This window comes from Aquarana catesbeiana, linkage group LG13 (genome assembly GCF_042186555.1).
Source record: "Aquarana catesbeiana isolate 2022-GZ linkage group LG13, ASM4218655v1, whole genome shotgun sequence".
Classification (NCBI taxonomy): Eukaryota; Metazoa; Chordata; class Amphibia; order Anura; family Ranidae; genus Aquarana; species Aquarana catesbeiana.
In genome coordinates, this window is record NC_133336.1 from 19,819,292 (window position 1) to 19,840,476 (window position 21,185).

General features: G+C 45.0%; 1 protein-coding gene across 1 annotated transcript in view; it reads left to right on the forward strand.

Moving 5' to 3' along the window:
* CCDC88C (coiled-coil domain containing 88C) overlaps positions 1-21,185 on the forward strand; it is a gene marked incomplete in the record, with an annotated part of 152,870 nt that overhangs the window by 81,947 nt on the left and 49,738 nt on the right. The window contains 5 exon segments of the mRNA XM_073610749.1: positions 189-335; positions 2,625-2,769; positions 11,164-11,345; positions 16,686-16,823; positions 18,960-20,030. Of these exon segments, the coding sequence (XP_073466850.1) occupies positions 189-335; positions 2,625-2,769; positions 11,164-11,345; positions 16,686-16,823; positions 18,960-20,030 (1,683 nt within the window).

The following is a 21,185-nucleotide window of genomic DNA, read 5'->3' on the forward strand; positions in this document are numbered from 1 at the left end:
TTTGCCTGGAGTTCAGCTTTAGTAACATTGCAGCACATAATTGCTGCTTTGGAAACACCCATTTAGAAGCTGATAATATTTGTTCCTCCTCTTAGTACTTCATGTCTGTTTAGAGTAGGTAGTCAATATTTCTAACCCTGCACTGTGAACAACATAGTAACAATTTTGCATCTTCTGTTTTAATCTAGGAGCTGAGAGAGGACAATGTGATTCTCATCGAGACGAAGACCATGCTGGAGGAGCAGTTGTCCTCAGCCCGGGTCCGGACGGACAAACTGCACGAGCTGGAGAAAGAGAACCTTCAGCTGAAATCCAAAATACACGACATGGAGCTGGTGAGGGAACCCAAGGTTTAATCCATGGTGGTACATGGTAATTGTAGATGAGGGAAGATGAAAATTTTAGAATAGACGGGGGCTTAACCAGCACCAAGGACTGAGCTCTGACATAAAAAGGAATTAAAAAAATTGGAGAATCAAAGAAGCTTTTCCATAATTTTAAACCATGGACATACAGTGCCTTGAAAAAGTATTCATACCCCTTCAAATTTTCCACATTTTGTCATGTTACAACCAAAAGCGTAAAATGTATTTTATTGGGATTTTATGTGATAGACCAACACAAAGTGGAAGGAAAATGATAAATGGTTGTCAAAATTTGTTTTACAAATTTAATATGTGAAAAGTGTGGGGTGCATTTGTATAGCGCCCCCGAGTCAATACTTTGTAGAACCTCCATTCACTAATCAGCTGCAAGTCTTTTTGGGGATGTCTCTACCAGATTTGCACATCTAGAGAGGGACATTTTTGCCCATTCCTCTTTGCCAAATAGCTCAAGCTCTGTCAGATTGGATGGAGAGCATCTGTGAAAAGCAATTTTCAAGTCTTGCCACAGATCCTCAATTGGATTTAGGTCTGGATATTGACTGGGCCATTCTAACACATGAATATGCTTTGATCTAAACCATTCCATTGTAGCTCTGGCTGTATGTTTAGGGTCGTTGTCCTGCTGGAAGGTGAACCTCCGCTCCAGTCTCAAGTCTTTTGCTGATTCTAACAGGTTTCCTTCTAAGATTTCCTGTATTTGTCTCCATCCATCAACTCTGACCAGCTTCCCTGTCCCTACTGAAGAAAAGCATCCCCACAACATGATGCTGCCACCACCATGTTTCACGGCGGGGATGGTGTGATTAGGGTGATGTGCAGTGTTAGTTTTCCGCCACACATAGCATTTTGCTTTTATGCCAAAAAGTTCAATTTTGGTGTCATCTGACCAGATCACCTTCTTCCACATGTTTGCTGTGTCCCCCACATGGCTTCTTACAAACTGCAAATGTTACTCCTTATGGCTTTCTTTCAACAATGGTTTTCTTCTTGCCACTCCTCCATAAAGGTCAGATTTGTGGAGAGCACGACTAATAGTTGTCCTGTGGACAGATTCTCCCACCAGAGCTGTGGATCTCTGCAGCTCCTCCAGAGTTACCATGGACCTCTTGGCTGCTTCTCTGAAGAATGTTCTCTTTGCCCGGCCTGTCAGTTCAGGTGGACGGCCATGTCTTGGTAGGTTTGCAGTTGTGCCTTTCAATGTCTTTAACACTTCTATAAATTCATACCTCTCTCCTCATTGGAGCTCAGAGTTTACAGTATATGACTATAACAGGGGTGTCAAAACTCCATTTTATCTCATGCTGCATCAGCATTATGATTGGTTCCACTAGATTTTAGTTAAGGGTATCAGAGTAAAGGGGGGTGAATACAAATGCACGCCACACTTTTAACATATTTATTTGTAAAATAAAATTGAAAAACATTTTATCATTTTCCTTTCATTTCACAATTATGTGCTACTTTGTGTTGGTCTATCACATAAAACCCCAATAAAATACATTTACGTTTTAGGTTGTAACATGACAAAATGTGGAAAATTTCAAGGGATGGCCCCGGTCCTTAACAACCGGTAATTGCCGGATTTTTTTGTTGTTTACATTTCAGCTGTCAGGGGGGGGGAATCCCGCTTACAGCTGAACGAACGGAGCCTGAAAGTCTCGAGTACCGATACTCGTGCAAATGCTTGGTATCGGTGCAACCCTACTGTTAATACTACAGCATGCAAATGGATTTTGGGCAATTCTGCGCTTCCAACTTTGCTGTAACCTTTTTTTTTTTGTGAAGGTCCTTTTCTGTTCCAGCATGAATGTGCCCTGTACACAAAGCCAGCTCCATAAAGACATAGTTTGCCCATTATGGTGTGGAGGATGTTGAGTGTCCTGCACAGAGCCATGACCTCAACCTTACTGAACAGCTTTGGGGGTGTGTTGAAATGTTGAGGGTGAGCCTGGTATTCTCATCCAACATCCCTACCTGACCTGACAAATGGGCCCAAATTCCCACAGGCACACTCCAAAATCTTGTGGCAGTCTCCCCAGAAAAGTGAAGGCTTTTCTAGCTGCAAATGAGGGCATCTACATATTAATGGTCAGGGCTTTGGAATGGTATGCCCAGCAAGCTCTTATAGGAGTTATGGTCAGGTGTCATCACTTCTAGCCATATATTGTAGACCTGGTAAATATTTAATCTTGGCAGCAGTTATGAAATCCTTTATAAAGGAATGTATTACATTGTCAGGACCGTTTCTCGGATAAGAATCGTATTGAGGAATTGCTGGAGGAGAACATGGTGCTGGAAATCGCTCAGAAGCAAAGTATGAACGAGTCTACTCAGCTGGGCTGGGAACTGGAGCAGCTGTCCCGGAGCACGGATCTGTCTGACGGTGAGTGGCCAAAAGGTCAGGAGTTGCTCACGAGATATGGCGCTGCTGTTCTTGTGCAAAGCTTTCAATGTCTTTAACACTTCTATAAATCCATACCTCTCTCCTCATTGGAGCTCAGAGTCTACAGTATATGACTATAACAGGGGTATCAAACTCAGTTTTATCAGAGGCTGCATCAGCATTATGATTGCCCTCAAAAGGCTAGTTGTATCTGTAAGATTATATGTCCAGAGCCCCCCCCCCCCACCATCAGAAGTCAAGAGTACCCCAACCTCCCAAACATCACAATGCACGCCCTCAACTTGTGCTGCTGCCAGGAAAAAGCTGGGGAGAAGCTGGGAAACAGGAAGTGCAGGGTCCTGGACAAGGACAAGAGGAGGGCTGGAGTGCAGTTGCCAAAGTCTGCCAATTCCCGAGACAAGGATCTGTAGGAGTTCTGTCCTCCTCTCTGCTGGGGTGGGGGTAGGGGGAGGCGCAGAGATGATTCTCCCCTGCGACTGCACAGAGAAGTGCAGAATCTGGAGGAGGCGTTCTGTCCTCCACTCTGCTGCTGACTGCTGAGATGGGGTGGGGATGGACAAGGGGAGTGCTGCAACTGCAGGAGAGGTGTGAGGGACACATTTGTGTTTGACACATGTGGACTATTACAAATAACGTAGCTTTTGTGGAAAGTGGCTTGATCTGAGGGATCACTGGACTTCTGGTCTTTTATAAGGAGCAGTTTGAGACCAGTCTTCTTTAGTTAGGAAGTTTCCAGTTAGAGAGTCTTTGCTACTTTGAATTGAGGAAAGACTGAGAAGGCAGTTTGGCCTTGTATCAGCCTGTACTAGGCTAGCCTTTAACCCCTTTGTTATGTATATGTCTTCCTAGCAACTAGGCATTAGGTATAGTGTCTCTTGAAGGATGTAGTACTGTTGATTCATTATCGTTAGATATAAATATACTACTAGCCAAATAGACACTCCTACTAGTTAGGAGTTCCCTGACCAACCACCTGTTTTTCTAGTAGCCTTAAACCCCATGGAATCCCATAGTTAGCCCTGAAGTGTGTGGCCTTCAGAACCATGCTATGAACACTGGAAAACTTTAGACTGTTTTCGGTTTTTGAGATGCATCTGAATATAGACTTTGTTGCTTAAGAGTGGTTCTGAGTCATGGACTAAACTTTCTTAAAAAGGAGGATTGTGTGGCCCCGAAAACATGTTGTGGTGTTGCTAAAGAACTATTAAAGCATTTTTGGACTTTTTATCTTTTGGCTTGCTGCTTATTTTGTATTCTTCTTCTTGGCATTAATTCCTTGTTACTGTAGCGCTTACCTTCGTAGTTGTCTACTGTTAGGGCCTTAGGCTCTTTACCATTAGTTGGATCTGCAGCCAAGCATGCAGTCAGTCACTCTTTTGGCTCAGTATTCAGTCTAGGGATATGCTTTTCTGATGCTTTACTGCATAACCTGAACTTGGATAGGTTAAGGGTAACTGTTGTATAACAAGTAAGTTGCTTCAAGTTGCTCAAGCAGCAACTTGAGGATACTAATCTTCCTCCAAAGAGTCTTGAGCAGAGTTCTTGTAGCAGCAAATATTGGGCTGAGCTTTACCAGGACACCGTCAGCAATGCTGACTCTGGCACAAGAGGGATAGTAGAAGCACACAGTCACCGGGATCTCACATTGGTCTGTACTCACTAATGTCCTTGGATGATTGGAAGCCTCCTTCCATTATCTTCCAGACCAGATCCCCAAAAGACAGTCCCTATGTCAGAATTTCAGCAGAATAGGCCCTCCAGCTAGCCTAGCTGGGACCATGATGAGCAGCAGAGCACATAGCAGGCCTGCCCAGAAGGGCAGCAGCTCTCCAGCCTGGTATCTTCTCCTCCAGGACAAGATCCTTATCTGTTCTAAGCCCCAGGCTATTTATCTCCCCTCCCAGCCATCATCTGGGCACATTCTACCAGAGATTGGGCAGGGCTGCATAAATATTCAGCTGCTTATTTTAAGCTCCCAGCCCACTATCTTCTAGAACTCTTCCAGGAAGATAGGGGTAAGCAATCAACCATGCAGCCGGTGGAACACCGAACAGGCCAAAATAATCACATGCAACTCAACCGATTACAGTTTGCCAATAACAAATTTTACCTATGCTACCTGTCTAGGGGATCCTTGTTTTATGTGAGCAGCCGAGCTGGAGCCAGTGAGCTCATTGGATTAATTTAATCTCTTTCACACCTAATGAAGATGTTCCAGAACCACTAGACTGTCTCCTGCCCCCATGACTATCAAACACTGTAGAGAGGAAGTAATTGATGAGCTCTAATGCCCTGTACACACGGTCGGACATTGATCGGACATTCCGACAACAAAATCCATGTATTTTTTCCAACGGATGTTGGCTCAAACTTGTCTTGCATACACACGGTCACACAAAGTTGTCGGAAAATCCGATCATTCTGAACGCGGTGACGTAAAACACGTACGTCGGGACTATAAACGGGGCAGTAGCAAATAGCTTTCATCTCTTTATTTATTCTGAACATGCGTGGCACTTTGTGCGCCGGATTTGTGTACACACGTTCGGAATTTCCGACAACGGATTTTGTTGTCGGAAAATTTTATAGCCTGCTCTCAAACTTTGTGTGTCGGAAAGTCCGATGGAAAATGTGTGATGGAGCCCACACACGGTGGGAATTTCCGACAACAAGGTCCTATCACACATTTTCCGCCGGAAAATCCGACTGTGTGTACAGGGCATAAGAGTTTTTATAAAAGATAAAGTATGCAAGGATTGGGCCAGGTTTTCATTGCGGTCTGTGTCACTATTGGGGGGGGGGGGGATTCACCCACTCTATACATCATGATGAACCATCATCGGGAGACAAAGTGATGGGTGGTGATCCAACATTTTATAGTTGTCAGAGCAAAAAGTGGGGGAAATCCTCCATTGGGATGCCTGCTACTATAACTGGAATGTTCGCTTTGGAGAGATTTCTTCTCATTTCCTCTTGTGTCGTCAGGACAGGAAATTAAGAGAAATCTCCACAGCAGGACACAGGCAGCAAAAACTTAATCTTGTATGTTTTTTTTTTTTTTTAATATATTCCTTATTCATGCAAAAAATAACATGAACATGGGATGCAATGGTAACCATACATAATTTCCTCAAGGGGTTTTAACACTTTCATACTCAAAAAAACATTCTTATGTACACTCCGATTCTTTTTCTGCACGATGATCACAAAGTTCTCAGGGAAGACAGTATTGTGATACGTTGGTGTCCCTGAAAAATATTTTTTTTTTCAGTTTCAATATTTTTTATTGGGTTTCACAAGAACAATAAAACCATGGGACAAATGTTACAACACGGTTTGTAACCATGGATAATTGCGTACCAATGTTGTAAAAGTGAACATTTTAAATAAAACAAACAAAATTGTAAAAGCAGTCCATCTCACACAGATGGCTGCTGCCAACTAGGGATCGTGCAGCGGCGTGACATCATCACCAAGTCCCTAACCGGCGTGTTTCATCTAATCGGACATTATCAAGGGGGTATTTACTTATTAATGGTGGACACTTGCACTAGAAACACTTAATTACTAGTGCTTGTTTATATTTGTGGCGCTGAACTTTTTATTTTGTTTTAATTTCTTCCTGGTTTTGTATATCAAACCTTTGTGTTAACAGCCATATATTCATTCATTTCTGGGAATATATTTATAATAAAAGTGAAAATTGTCTGCAGAATTCTTTATCAAATTAGAGTTTCATAATCGGTGTTGATTTAAGGTCATAGAAGAAGGTGCAGAGATTATGTTGGATGCATGCTGTGCATGTTTGGGGTAATCATCTTGGAAGAGCGGGGGGGGGGGTGGGGGGGGTGGGTTTAGAAGTGGGGGGTAGAAGGAACAAATGGAGGGAAAGAAGGGTGGAAACTAGGGTTGTCCTAGTATCGGTCCTGATACCGAGTATTTTCAGGAGTACTTGTACTCGTGCAAATGCCTAGTCCGATACCTGGACACTTAGGATCAATTTGTGCAATGGCGGGGGAAGTTATAATCATGACAGCCGCTCCTCCTCCTCTCCCTCCCATGGCTTTCAGCTGCTTTATTGAAAACCACACAGGGAGATCGGTGATTATAACTTCCCCCGCCACCGCACCGATTATTCCTGAGTGTTCCCTGTATCCTCCTCCGGCTCCCCTCTGTGTTCCTCCGTGGGCTCGTCCAGGTCCCCTTCTGTGTGCTCCTCCGCTCTCGCTCCGCGCGCTCCTCCAGGTCCCCCTGTCCTCCTCTGGTCTCCTTCTGTGTGCTCCTCCGGTCCCCCCCCCCCACTCCTCCCCCGCTTTTGCTCCGCACGCTCCTCCAATCCCCCCTGTCCTCTCCCGGTCCCCTTCTGTGTGCTACCCCCCCCCCGATCTTTCAGGATGGAGTTTGAAGGAGCCGGTAAATATGTCATTTACCGGCCCCTTCCTTTTTCCGAATGAACAGAGTCAATGATCGCTGACTCTGTCCATTCATTACTGAGCATTGTTAACTGTGTTTATGATGTCTCCGTTTTATGAATGGAGAAGAGCCTCTGTCTCCTCTCCATTCATCTTCAGTGCAGCTGAGGCTGCTGAGAAAGGGACTGGGGAATCTCTATCCTCAGTCCCTTTCCATATCTCTAAAAGGGAGATATCAGAGGTCTGTTTAGATCCCTGACGCCTCACCAAAGCCCCCCACAGGGTTGAATAAAAAAATAAAAATGAAGAAAAAGGAAACGTAATAAATATTCTAAAGCAAAATTGTAAAAATAATAAAAAATAAAATAAACACTGACTACCCACCCCCCCCCCAAAAATAAAATAAAATCAAATAAAAAAGAAAGCATTGTAAGTATATATAAATTGTAAAAAATAATAAAAAAAAAAATTTGTAAAAAAAAAAAAAAAACATTTAAAAGTATCGGCGAGTACATGGGAAAAAGTATCGGTACTTGTACTCGGTCTTAAAGTGGTATCGGGACAACCCGAGCGGAAACTTTAACAAAGGGAAAAAAAGGGCCTTCTATTCACAGGTATTGGCATGATTGCCGAGATATTACGTTTGCAAACTGGTGTAGTTGGCAGGATGGCCATGGAGGTGGGGGGGCTACCTGCCCCCCCTACTTTCCCATTAGATCAAAGATATTGAAGGCTTTTTACATCCATTTCTGGATGGCTGAAAAAAAAAAATGAAACCTGAAACTCTCTGCATATCATTTTTATACCTGAGACCTGTGAGGTGGTAATAATGGTCCCGGCATGCGAAATGGCCATAGCATTCGTTTTTTGTGTGAGCTTTAATAAGAGAACAAGCTTATCCTGATCATTCCATTCAAGTAGTTTTGAGCTGTGGGTCACGTAAGGGGAGGACAGCACCCTATGATGCAAACTTTAACCCTTTATTGAAGAGCTAATTGTTGGTTGTGAGTGAAATGAGAATGCCGGACCGCCCCTAGGTCAGCATTCGGTGCTGAGTTTCACTAGAAGAATCCCAACTAAAGAAAAGGGATTGTGTGTCTGGTTTCTGGGATCAGGTTGTTTCTTAATTGCATTGCACAGCTTCGGACGCTGCATAGAAAAGCGCTAGCAAAAAAAAAAATCCGGAATGTACCGTTTGACTACGTGTAGCACAGCAGCTCCCCCTAGTGACATCGGGTCAGTTATGTTGGCAGCACCCACCCTATGGATTGTAAGGCACGCTTGACTCCTATGTGCGTTTCTTTCATTCCTGGTATATGGAATTGAAAGCTTTCTGTGGTAAGTGGGTGCGTTTAAAGTAGAGTTGAACCCAATTAAATGCCCGGAGTTTAGCCTTAACGCCTAAAGGGAGCCCTTAAAGTGATATCAAATCTTCAGGTTTTAAGCGCTTTCAGCAGCTGATTTAATCCCTTACTTGTTATCCCCTCTTCAGCCCATGGTGCCTAGGTGAGGGTAAAAGTCGTAATTTCTGGGCAATATCCTAGGGAATGCAGCAGCTTCATTAATTTCTAACCCTGGTCTATGTTCCAGTTCAAGCCAGTGCTATGATTGCTGCGCCATGTTTCTTGTCTCGGGGTGGCTCCTTTCTCTTGCAGCATCCTATGCAGCCACCCTTGTGTGCAGGGACTACAGTTCTGTCTCCCTCTACACTGTGTGCATCAATAGAAATGCACAGCCTTATAGACTAGGATTGCAAAGCACTCACGTCTCCAAGCTAACAGACTGACTGGAGACTGCACTTGACACGTGTAATTGGTTTCGGTCGAAATGTAAACTTGAACAAATTTTTTGGTTATTCAGATGTAGCTGAATCTCCGAATGAAATAGCAATGAATTTAGTTGAAATTCGTTTAATTTGGTTTATTCGTTTTCTAACGAATTCCAAATTTCAAGAACAATTTGAATTCTGTGTGAAGAATAGCTGGTTAAGGAGGGGCCCGGGAAGGCGGCCGCCGCATCCTTAACCACCTCCTTCCCTGCCATATAGCAAAATGGCGGCCGGAAAGTGGTTTCATTATCCTGACTGGGCGTCATATGACTTCCAGCTGGATAAGCCGCTAGCACGTGCCCGCAAAAGGCGCGTGGCGATCGGTGGTGTGGTGTGTCAGTCTGACACACCGCATCTCTAATCTTGGTAAAAGGAGCCTATGATGTAGGCTCTTTACCACGTGATCAGCTGTGTCCAATCACAGTGTAAGCAGGAAGAGGCGTTCATTGGCTTTTCCTCCACTTGCACTGACGGGCATGGGTAGAGGAGAGCCGATCGGCTGCTCTCCCGACAGGGGGGGGTCTGTGCTGATAATCAGCACAATTATTATCAGTGCAGACCCATCGAGGATGCCCACCTCAGACCACCAGGGATGCCCACCTCAGACCACCAGGAGAGCCCACCAGGGGTGCCAATTAGTGCCCATTAGTATGGCACTCTGTGCCCATCAGTGTCACCAATGAGTGCCACCCATCAATGTCGCTTATCAGTGCCCATCAGTGCTGCTTATCAGTACCGCTTATCAGTGCTGCATATAAGTGCCTCATCAGTGAAGGAGAAAACTTACCTTATTTACAAAGTTTTTTTAACAAACGAAGAAAAACTTTTTTTTTTTTCAAAATTATCAGTCTTTTTTTATTTGTAGCGCAAAAAATAAAAATCCCAGAAGTGATCAAATACCACCAAAAGAAAGCTCTATTTGTGTGAAAAAAACTATAAAAATGTATGTTTGGGTACAGCATTGCATGACCGCGCAATTGTCATTCAACAATCGCTGCTTCATCAGCTGTCCAGAGGGTTTCCCCGCTGAGAGCTGAAATGTGAATGAAAAAAAAAATGCCAGCAATAGAAAATTCTGAAATAAAAAAAAAAACAGTGTTGGGTCCTTCCACCCAATTCATACTAGACCCTTATCCGAGCATGCAGGCCAGGAAAGGGGGGGGGGGTCGCAAGCGAGCGCCTCCCCCTTTTTTCTGAACCCATACCAGGCCACATGCACTCAAGGGCCTCCTCCCCACAACCTTGGGTGGTGGTTGTGGGGGTCTCAGGGCGGGGGGGCTTATTGGAATGTGGAAATCCCAGTTAACAAGGGGGCCCCCAGATACCCCCCCCCCCCCCATGTGAATGATTATACACAACACGAGTTTTTGACAATTACTTTGATAAAAAATTTAAAAAACGCGTCCCACGTTGTAGGTCTATCGTCAATTACGACACACGCCGGACCCGAAAAAAAACAAAAACCTTCAGCCTCATCGAAGGCTCCCGCCATCTGCCTGTTCCTCTGTCTGACATTTCTTAAATAGCTAAGGGGCGGCATCACCCAATGACATCAACAGGAGCACAAACCCGCAGGATATAATAGAAGTCTGTGGCTCAGTGCAGCAATCCTGCAGGAAAGCTCAGTGTGAAAGCAGCCTAATGACCCTTTTTAATGTGATTACATCACTCTTCAGGCTGCCAGAAAGGTCCCAAGTGAAATGCTTTTGGTTTCACTCCACCTGGGACAGGAGCCGGCGCAACAGAGGAAGCATCAACTCTTGCGGCTGCTTCCTCTGCTGCCGGCTCCATGCACTCTGATACTCTGGAATGGTGAGTCGGCAAGCCCAGATTGCGGGTTGCCATCCCAGAGCATGAGATAACGGCCATGGGTTGAGCACCCCGATCTAAACTGTCCTGTAGTATCATCTCATGAGATCTGGGGTACTCGGCATTCCCCGGGATATTGTTCAGAAAATGTCACTGTGTACAGCATGGAAGCCAGCAAAAAGGTGATTTTTTTTCTTATTTTCAGCAATTTAGGGTGACGGAGTGGGCCCTTAACTGAACAAAGCACACATTGTTTTAAGCCTATATGATTTATTGGGTGAAGTCCATGTATGTAAAGTGCTGACTTTTCTCTCGCCTCAACAGCCAGAAAGTCATTTGTGTTTGAGCTGAACGAGTCGGCGTCCAGTCGGATCCTGAAGTTGGAGAAGGAGAACCAGTCCCTGCAGAACATCATTCAGGAGCTGAGGGAGGCTTCCATCAGCCTGGAGGAGAGCAGCCTGAAGGGCCAGGAGCTGGAGAAGGAAAATCAGCAGCTTAGTAAGAAGGTCGGTTCCAGGAAATGAGAGATGCTGCCAACCTTTATGGCTCTAAGGGGCTGTTTGAAAATGGGAGAACATATAGCAAAATGTTTGCTCTGCATTTCATGAGCTATTAGTTAAGTGCTGGCTGTGGTGTAGAACCTAGTGTCTTTAGAACAACAGTTCTCAACCCTATTGGGAGAAAAAAAAAATTTTCAGGGGAAGACTCCCACTGAGAAGAGACACAGGTGGACCATGCTGCTTAATAAAGGGATACATTTTATTAGAAAAATATATTTAATACAAAAAGAGCCAAGACCAGGTACCCACCACCAACACCAAGATCATATTAAAATTAGACAACGTTGTCTGTTTAAGAGCAGCTGCATCACGCTTCAATCATGCATGCACACACCTGTAACAAGGCTATTGTTAATGGGATTAAATAATATTTGTGGATCAGACTAATGGTTTCAGTGGCCTGCACCGTACATGACAAAGTCTGTCCAGTCACTGGATTTAGATTGAAACCCTTTTAACAAAAGACCCCTGCTTGAAGGGTAGTTGATTGAGTCAAGTTGCTAGTCCCACAGAGACACAGAGACAGCCTTAAAGTGGGGTTCCACACAAAAAAAAAAAAAAAAAACTACATGAAAAATTCAAAAAAAAATACAAAAAAACATTTGGATATATATATTTTTTTTACTCACTTCTAAATGCCTGTTGCTAGGGGGTCCCTCGTAGTCTGCCTCTTTCAGTGCCTGGGCTGGTGACATCACTTCCGTCTTGGCACAGGAAGGGCTCAGCTCTGCCCCCTCCCTCCTGTCAATCATCTGGGACCCATTACAGGTCCCAGGTGACTGAGCGGCCAATCACGGCGCGCGGCGACGCTCACGCATGCGCAGTGGGTGCCAGGCTGTGAAGCCACAGCCCGGCGCCCACAGTTGCAATGCCGGCGCCGCTGAACGGAGGGGGAGATGAGCGGGGCTTCGATTCCCCGCATCGCTGGACCCTGGGACAGGTAAGTGTCCAATTAAAAGTCAGCAGCTGCAGTATTTGTAGCTGCTGACTTTTTTAATTTTTTTTTTTTTTTTTGACTGGCCCTCCTCTTTAATTAGAGTTGTAACAAGACATAGCTGTCAGTGTGGAGAGATGATTATAGTCCACAGTTAGTATCCAGTCCAAAGACACAGAAATACAGTTTCCCAGAATGGGATTGCATGTATTCACAGGGTCTAACTGTTGGAAAAACAAAAGCTCAATGACGTTGTTTATGAAGTTGGCTAATACTGGCTGAGAAGCAACAAAAAGCAGGATGCAAAGTAAAAGGAGGTAGTTAAAGGACCTATGGTCCGCTCACCCGACCCTTCATGGAGCGATATAATCACAGTCCTGTAATATCTTTCTCCGGTCCGGGGGGCTGCATGTGCCGTCCTGTATGCTCCGTTTGTTGAGCGGGGTCCGTGGGGCTCCAGTGAGCCGTTTGCTGTCAGCACTATATAAGTGTCAAGTCGTCTGGGCCACCATCCGCTTGTATCAGCCAAAGTAGTCACCGCTGGCTTCAGGCAATCAACTGCACATGGACAGGCGTGATGAAATACGTCATCCACGATCCATGAAAAAAACCAGAGTCCCTGGTGAAACATGTCGGATTTGGCATCACGACAGAGACGCTCTATTGTGGATGACGTATATTCACCACGCCTGTGCATGTGCAGTTGATTGCCTGAAGCCCTGAGGACTTGACACTTATATAGTGCTGACAGCAAACGGCTCACTGGAGCCCCACGGACCCCGCTCAACAAACGGAGCATACAGGACGGCACATACAGCCCCCCCGGACCGGAGAAAGATATTACAGGACTGCGATTATATCGCTCCATGAATGGTCGGGTGAGCAGACCATAGGTCCTTTAACTACCTCCTTTTACTTTGCATCCTGCTTTTTGTTGCTTCTCAGCCAGTATTAGCCAACTTCATAAACAACGTCATTGAGCTATTGTTTTTCCAACAGTTAGACCCTGTGAATACATGCAATCCCATTCTGGGAAACTGTATTTCTGTGTCTTTGGACTGGATACTAACTGTGGACTATAATCATCTCTCCACACTGACGGCCATGTCTTGTTACAACTCTAATTAAGGCTGTCTCTGTGGGACTAGCAACTTGTCTCAATCAACTACCCTTCAAACAGGGGTCTTTTTGTTAAAAGGTTTCAATCTAAATCCAGTGACTGGACGGACTTTGTCATGTACGGTGCAGGCCACTGAAACCATTAGTCTGATCCACAAATATTATTTAATCCCATTAACAATAGCCTTGTTACAGGTGTGTGCATGCATGATTGAAGCGTAATGCAGCTGCTCTTAAACAGACAACGTTGTCTAATTTTAATATGATCTTGGTGTTGGTGGTGGGTACCTGGTCTTGGCTCTTTTTGTATTAAATATATTTTTCTAATGAAATGTATCCCTTTATTAAGCAGCATGGTCCACCTGTCTCTTCTCAGTGGGAGTCTTCCCCTGAAAAAAAAATTTTCTCTCTATAGTATTTTAGGCACAGAGACCTCACTTATTATTGGTGAGCCTGCAAATTTTGGGACATCACACAGGTATATTGAACACCCAGTGTTGTGTTTACTTATAGTGAGTATTGATCTCCAACCAATTTTTCTCAACCCTATTGAGACTAGGGCCTGGTAAATTCTTCATGTCCCAACATTAAAAAAAAAAGTACATTCCCAATAAAATGTATGGCTATGCCAAATTTGTATCGGCATGCTGGATGGGGCAAGATATCACCATTGGGGGAGGAGCAGGGAGTTCTGGAGGGGACTCTGCAGCCAATTTGGTAAACCTATGGGGGGATGAGGTGTCTGGAGGGGACTGGGGTCTCCCTAGGAGGCTGGGGCTTGCAGGGGCACTGTGGGAGTCTGGAGGGCACTGCAGGGGGCTAGGAGCCACCACGGGAGGTTAGGAGGCACGGTGGGACACAGTTGGAGTTAGGGGGCTAAAGGCTTGCAGGGGTACTGTGGGAGAATAGAGGACACTGCTGGGGCTAGGAGGCACTGTGGGAGGTTGTGAGGCACTGGTGGAGGTTGTGAGGCACTGGGAGGTTGTGAGGCAGAGCGGGACACTGCTGGAATTTGAGGGCACTATAGGGGGTTGGAGGCTTTGCAGCAGGCTGGGAAGTACTGTGGGGGGCTGAGGACGCTGAGGGGGCTGGGGTTCTCTCCAGGAGGCTTTGCAAAGGCACTGTGGGAGACTGGCGGGCACTACGCTGTGGCAGGTTGGGAGGCACAGTGGCATACTGTTGCAGGTTGGAGGAAGTATAGTTGGCTGGAGGTCTGCAGCAGCCTGTGGTAGCACTGTGGGCATGTATAGGAGGATGGGGACACTATGGGAGCTTGGAGGCACTATGGTAGGTGGAGGACCAGGAGGAAGTAGCCCAGTGAACCACTGCTTTCGAGTGTACTCTGCAAAATGCTGCTCCACGATAGGAGGATAATGCTGGTCAGTCATGTGATTGGGATCCCAATGGTTCACACTGAAGCAATCAAAATGCTAAATTATAAATGTGGAACTGTACTTTGTTTTCTTTAAAATTATAATTTAACTTTGGCAGTACGGCTGCAGCAACGACATTCCACTACTAATATAATGGGACTCCTTAGGGCCCATTCACACTGACATGTGGTTGAGAGTCCAGTTCAAATTTCATTCATGATAGGAGTTTCAGGTGCCTAACTGACCCCCCTTCATCAGGGCTTGTGCATGTGTGGGTTTGAATAAAGCTGGACTGACAGCCGCTATCCTGTGCTGGATTTCTAAAGCATGGATTAAGGACCTGATGTGGTTGCCAGCCTAACAGTAGCAGCGGGGAATCTATGCACTTATTTTAGTTTTCTGCTTCTTTATGTACATATCTTCTCTGCCAGGTTCCTGGTCCTCTTACTGGGGTTGCATTTGTGGCACAATAGGGGTTAATAATTTTTGGTCTTCTAGCTGAACTGCATTCATCACAGTCTGACGGGGATCCACCCCTCCATGCCTACCCTCTCATTCATTGAGGAAAAAACCTGAGCGTTTTTTACACTTAATGTAACATGGTGTCTTAATAAGGGAGAGAATCTTGTCATTCCTCCGACTCTTCCCCATTTAGAGATTGTGTTGCATTCAGTGTAAACTGTGCTAAGTCTTTTTTTTCTCAATGGATGAGAGAAGGAGGGACCCTTTTGGACCACCTTAAATTCAGTTCAGCCCATGGACCCAAAATGTATAGAGAACCTCCATAACGGGAGTTTAGCTCCAGGAAGAGGACCAGGCACCCTGCAGAGATTTCTACATGAAGAAGCAGCCTGCATTACATTGTGCATGATATACAGGAAGTGTTGTGTTTGCAGCTTTAGGGGAAAACACAATTTTTGACTACATTTTTAATTTGAAAAGTCCTATCCCTAAACTGCCAGTTATTTAAAAACATGGGGCATAGCTGGCTTTCCTATAAAGCAGTTCAGTGCTCAAGTAATACAGAACAGTAAAGGTTTATGTAAAGGATTTGTTTCTGTCAGAAACCATGAAATCAGGCCGAGACAGAAGTACAGTTAAATCACACTTGTTTAATAATAAAAGTAAAAAGAACAAACGTAGTCAAAACATAGCCAAAGTTCAGTAACCGGAACGGATAGTCAGCCAAGCCAGAAGTCAGCGATCAATGTAGTGGAACAGCAAGCAGGATCTGGAGCCAGAAGGGATGTCAGCAAAGCAAATCTTGAATAGGATAGCAGGAGTTTCTGTGATGTGACCAAGGTGAAGGCAGAGCTCCTCTGGACTGGACGGCTTAAGTAGGCAGGACTGACGAGCAGGATATCATCAACAGCTGAGTAACTGGAGAGATAGGAGCTGGCAATAAGCCGACAGCTGAGCGGCCAGCTCAGAGAAGGAAGGGCTGAGCCCAGCCCTGACAGTTTCTTCATTTTTATAAGTGAATAACGTGGGAACAGTTATGGTACAGCACTCTGACCTTGTGGGCTTAGGTGCATCTGCACCCTCAGCATTACCAGTTACAAGTTTTAGTACAGCCCCATTTTTCTAGTTTGTATTAAAAAGGTTGCCCTTTTAATGCCTTGATGTACTTTAAAATTAAAGCATGAAAGAAATAAACAATTTTTTAAATCAAAATGAAAAAATGAAACAGTTTTGGTAAACAAAATGTCAACTAAATTTGTTGAATCCTCAAAGCAGCCACCTTTTGCAGTTTTACCAGCACCAGTGGCATTCATTCTACGAGGAAAATATGGCGTTTTATTTTTCAGTTGTTCTCAAACAAACCTATGAACTGAATTACATTCTATATTCTTTTTTCAGATCGAGAATCTGCACATGCAGATTGAGAAGGAGAGGCAGAGCAGTGCTGACTTGGAGAGTCTTGGTGAGGATCTTCTGAAAGAGAAGGAGCAACTTTCTCGGGTTCTGGAGAATGTCAAGTCTGAGAAGGGCAAGCAGGTGGGACTGGATAACTGTTAAAGTATAACTAAAAACTTTTTTTAGGTTTAGAATAGAGTGGGATGGAATTAGAGCCCCTGTCAGATAATTTATTGCTGCCTGGGGCCCCCATTAGGGAGATCCCTCTTCTCTAGCTGTCCTGTTTATCGTTATTAGATAGTGAAAGAAAACCCAAATTTTGGGTTGCCGCCAGAAAAGGAATAGAAGGAAATCTTCCAATGAGATCACTCATTTTGAGATGTTCCTAATGGGCACACTAATCTGGACAACCAGGGATTCCTTCACTTTGAAGGAATTTCTTCCTGTTTTTTGTTTTTTTTTTTTGGCTATGAGACAGGAGGTGAAGGGAAATGTTTCCATTGGGACACAGATCATAAGAAAAACCTGACAGGGGTTATATCCCTTCCATACTCTATTCCAGGGGTCTTCAAACTTTTACATACAAGGGCCACATCATATACTTTACAAATATTCATGGTCCAAAAAAAAAGTTTCAAAAAGGAATAAATACATCGTATCTGCATGAATACAAGTTCTATGAGGAATAAGTTTATATCACAAGTTCTCCCCCCCCCCCCCTTTACATCACAAGTTCTTTCTCCCCCCCTTTACATCACAAGTTCTTTCTCCCCCCCCCCTTTACATCACAAGTTCTTTCTCCCCCCCCCCCCCCCCCTTTACATCACAAGTTCTTTCTCCCCCCTTTACATCACAAGTTCTTCCCCCCTTTACATCACAAGTTCTTCCCCCCCCTTACATCACAAGTTCTTTCTCCCCCCCCTTACATCACAAGTTCTTTCTCCCCCCCTTTACATCACAAGTTCTTTCTCCCCCCCTTTACATCACAAGTTCTTTCTCCCCCCCTTTACATCACAAGTTCTTTCTCCCCCCCCCTTTACATCACAAGTTCTTTCTCCCCCCTTTACATCACAAGTTCTTCCCCCCCTTACATCACAAGTTCTTTCCCCCCCCTTACATCACAAGTTCTTTCCCCCCCCTTACATCACAAGTTCTTTCCCCCCCCTTACATCACAAGTTCTTTCCCCCCCCTTACATCACAAGTTCTTTCCCCCCCCTTTACATCACAAGTTCTTCCCCCCCCCCCTTTACATCACAAGTTCTTCCCCCCCCCCCCTTTACATCACAAGTTCTTTCCCCCCCTTTACATCACAAGTTCTTTCCCCCCCTTTACATCACAAGTTCTTCCCCCCCCCCTTTACATCACAAGTTCTTCCCCCCCCCCTTTACATCACAAGTTCTTCCCCCCCCCTTTACATCACAAATTCTTCCCCCCTTTTACATCACAAGTTCTTCCCCCCTTTTACATCACAAGTTCTCCCCCCCTTTTACATCACAAGTTCCCCCCCCCTTTACATCACAAGTTCTTCCCCCCCTTTACATCACAAGTTCTTCCCCCCCCCTTTACATCACAAGTTCTTCCCCCCCCTTTACATCACAAGTTCTTCTCCCCCCCTTTACATCACAAGTTCTTCCCCCCCTTTACATCACAAGTTCTCCCCCCCTTTACATCACAAGTTCTTTCCCCCCCTTTACATCACAAGTTCATTCCCCCCCCTTGCATCACAAGTCCCTCCCCCCCTTGCATCACAAGTCCCTCCCCCCCTTGCATTACAAGTCCCTCCCCCCCTTGCATCACAAGTCCCTCCCCCCTTGCATCACAAGTCCCTCCCCCCCTTGCATCACAAGTCCCTCCCCCCTTGCATCACAAGTCCCTCCCCCCTTACATCACAAGTCCCTCCCCCTTACATCACAAGTCCCTCCCCCCTTACATCACAAGTCCCTCCCCCCTTTTTACATCAGAGTCTCCGTTCACATCAGAAACCTCCCCCTCTTCACAGCCCCCTATACATATAAGAGCCCCCACCTTACAATAGGGCCCCATCAGAAGTGGAGACCAACTGATCTGAATCCTGAAGTCTGTGCATGGAGTCTGATAATATACCACTGACCCTGGCTGGGGGCCAGAGTAAATCTTGTAGGGGGCCAGAGTAAATCTTGTAGCGGGCCGTGGTTAGTAGAGCCCTGTTCTATCTGAAATTTAAAAAAAAAAATACTTTTTTCCCTTTTTAAAAGTCCAAAAATGTTTTTGTAAATATTATGTGCTTTGTTTTATAGATTAAAGAGCTGGAACAAGAAAACAAGCACCTCTCCCAGGCGATGGCAGCTCTTCGACAGAGAGCGCAAGACCACACCGATTCCAGAGTGAAAGATGTGGAAATGGAAAATAAAATGCTGCATGAAACGATCACAGACACCAGCAGTAAGCTGAACGAAGTGGAACATGAAAGGAAGCAGCTACAGAAGGTCTATGATCAGGTGAAGGAGAAGGTGGAGAGGGTAGAAGAGATGGGCAAGGAAATCCATCGGCTGGAGAAGCAGAATGAAGTGTTAACCAAGAAAGTGTCCTCTGTGAGGATCGTGGAAGAGAAGGTGGAAGCTCTCGAGAAAGAAAACAGCAAGTTAGAGGGAGAAAATAGAATCCTAAAGAAATCTCTGGACACTTTGCAGAATGTTTCAATTCGTTTGGAGGTGTTGGATAGTGAGAACAAGCAGTTGGATGAGGAGAACCTGGAACTGAGGAGAGCAGTTGAAGCCATGAGGTTCTCCTGTACAAAAATAACGCAGATTGAGAGAGAAAATGCTGATCTTCATAAAGAGAAAGAAGAGCTGCAAAAGAACGTCGAAGTGCTGAAGGCCTTGGGAAAGAAGTCCGAACGCCTGGAAGTCAGCTACCAAGGCCTGAGTGAAGAGAACTGGAGGCTTCAGCAGATACTGGAGGCTGGAAACAAGAAGCTCCAGGAGCTGGAATCCGAGCTTCAGGACACTGAGAAGGAAAACAAGGAGCTTCAGAAGACTTTGGAGGAATTTAGGATTTCCAACAAGAGACTAGAGAGGCTGGAACAAGAGAAGAAAGTGATGGACCAGGACTTAACCCAACTGGAGAAGGACAAGAAGATGTTAGACAAGGAATCTAAAAGACTGTGGCAGCAGGTGGAGCTTAAAGATGCCATCTTGGACGACAACACTGTGAAGCTGGCCGACTTGGAGAAAGAAAACCGAACACTAGAGAAGGAGGTTTCCAAGCTGCGAGAATCCTCTTCTAGAACTCGAGAGCTCGAGAAGGAGAACAAAGATCTGCTGCAGCAGCTGACCGTGGATAAAAGAACACTAGCAACGCTGAGAGAGGTAGGCAGAACACTGAATAAAAAGCTTGGACCAATGACCGGTGACATGAATGCTGAACATGTTCACTGCAATTTTCAGGCAAATCTGTCAAAAAACCTGTTCAAACTAGGATAAACATGCCAATAACAGGACAGCAAGTGTCTTATTTTTGTAGGCACAGATCTTCTTTTGTTTAGCTCTCCTCCTGAGAGTCTAGAATTCCTTGAACCTGGAAGGGTTTAACCTGGAAGTAAATCTTCAGCTCAAGGTTGGAAATCTGGTACCCACTACAATGCAATGTAAGAACCAGGGGTGTGCCTGGGCACACCCTAATCGCTACGTGTGGTGCCGATTCCCCCTACTGCCCGATTCTGGAGAAGGACATGCTCCAGTTTGTGAATGAACAGGAAGCCACTCAGCACAGAGCACTTCCCATTCACTCCCTGTCCAGTGCAGCTGAGGCTGCAGAGAAAGGGCCTGTGTGTTTGAGCTTTGGGGTGCACACCCCAATGTAATGGGCTGCGCACACCTATGGTAAGAACCTCTCTGTAGGTCACACCTTGCATTGTGGATTGCAGGGGATAGTTAGAATACCTACTTGGAGATTAAAAGCACTTTCATATGACTTGCTACTGATTACAGGGGTTCTACGGTAATTAGGACAGGAGGTGAGAGAAGAGAAATTGTACATACGGGAACCTTTCGGCTGCTTGTGTTAAGCTGACCACAAGCTTTACAACAGTTTGCTTCAAACATTTGTCAGCTTTAAAGTGGAACAACACTGTGTCTGAGCACCACAAACCCTATTTAACCACTTACAGACCGGAAGATTTCCCCCCTTAATGAGCAGGCCATACGGCACTGTGCCGCTTTAACTGACAATTGCGCGGTCGTGCGGCGCTGTAACCAAACAAAATTGACATCCTTTTTTCCCAACAAATAGAGCTTTCTTTTGGTGGTATTTGATCACCTCTGCGGTTTTTCTTTTTTGCGCTATAAACAAAAATAGAGCGACAATTTTGAAAAAACAATACTTTTTGCTATAATAAATAAATAAAAAAAAGTAAAAAAGAAACCAAATTTCTTTAATCAGTTTAGGCCAATATGTATTCTTCTACATATTTTTGGTAAAAATCACATAAGCATATATTGATTGGTTTGTGCAAAAGTTATAGC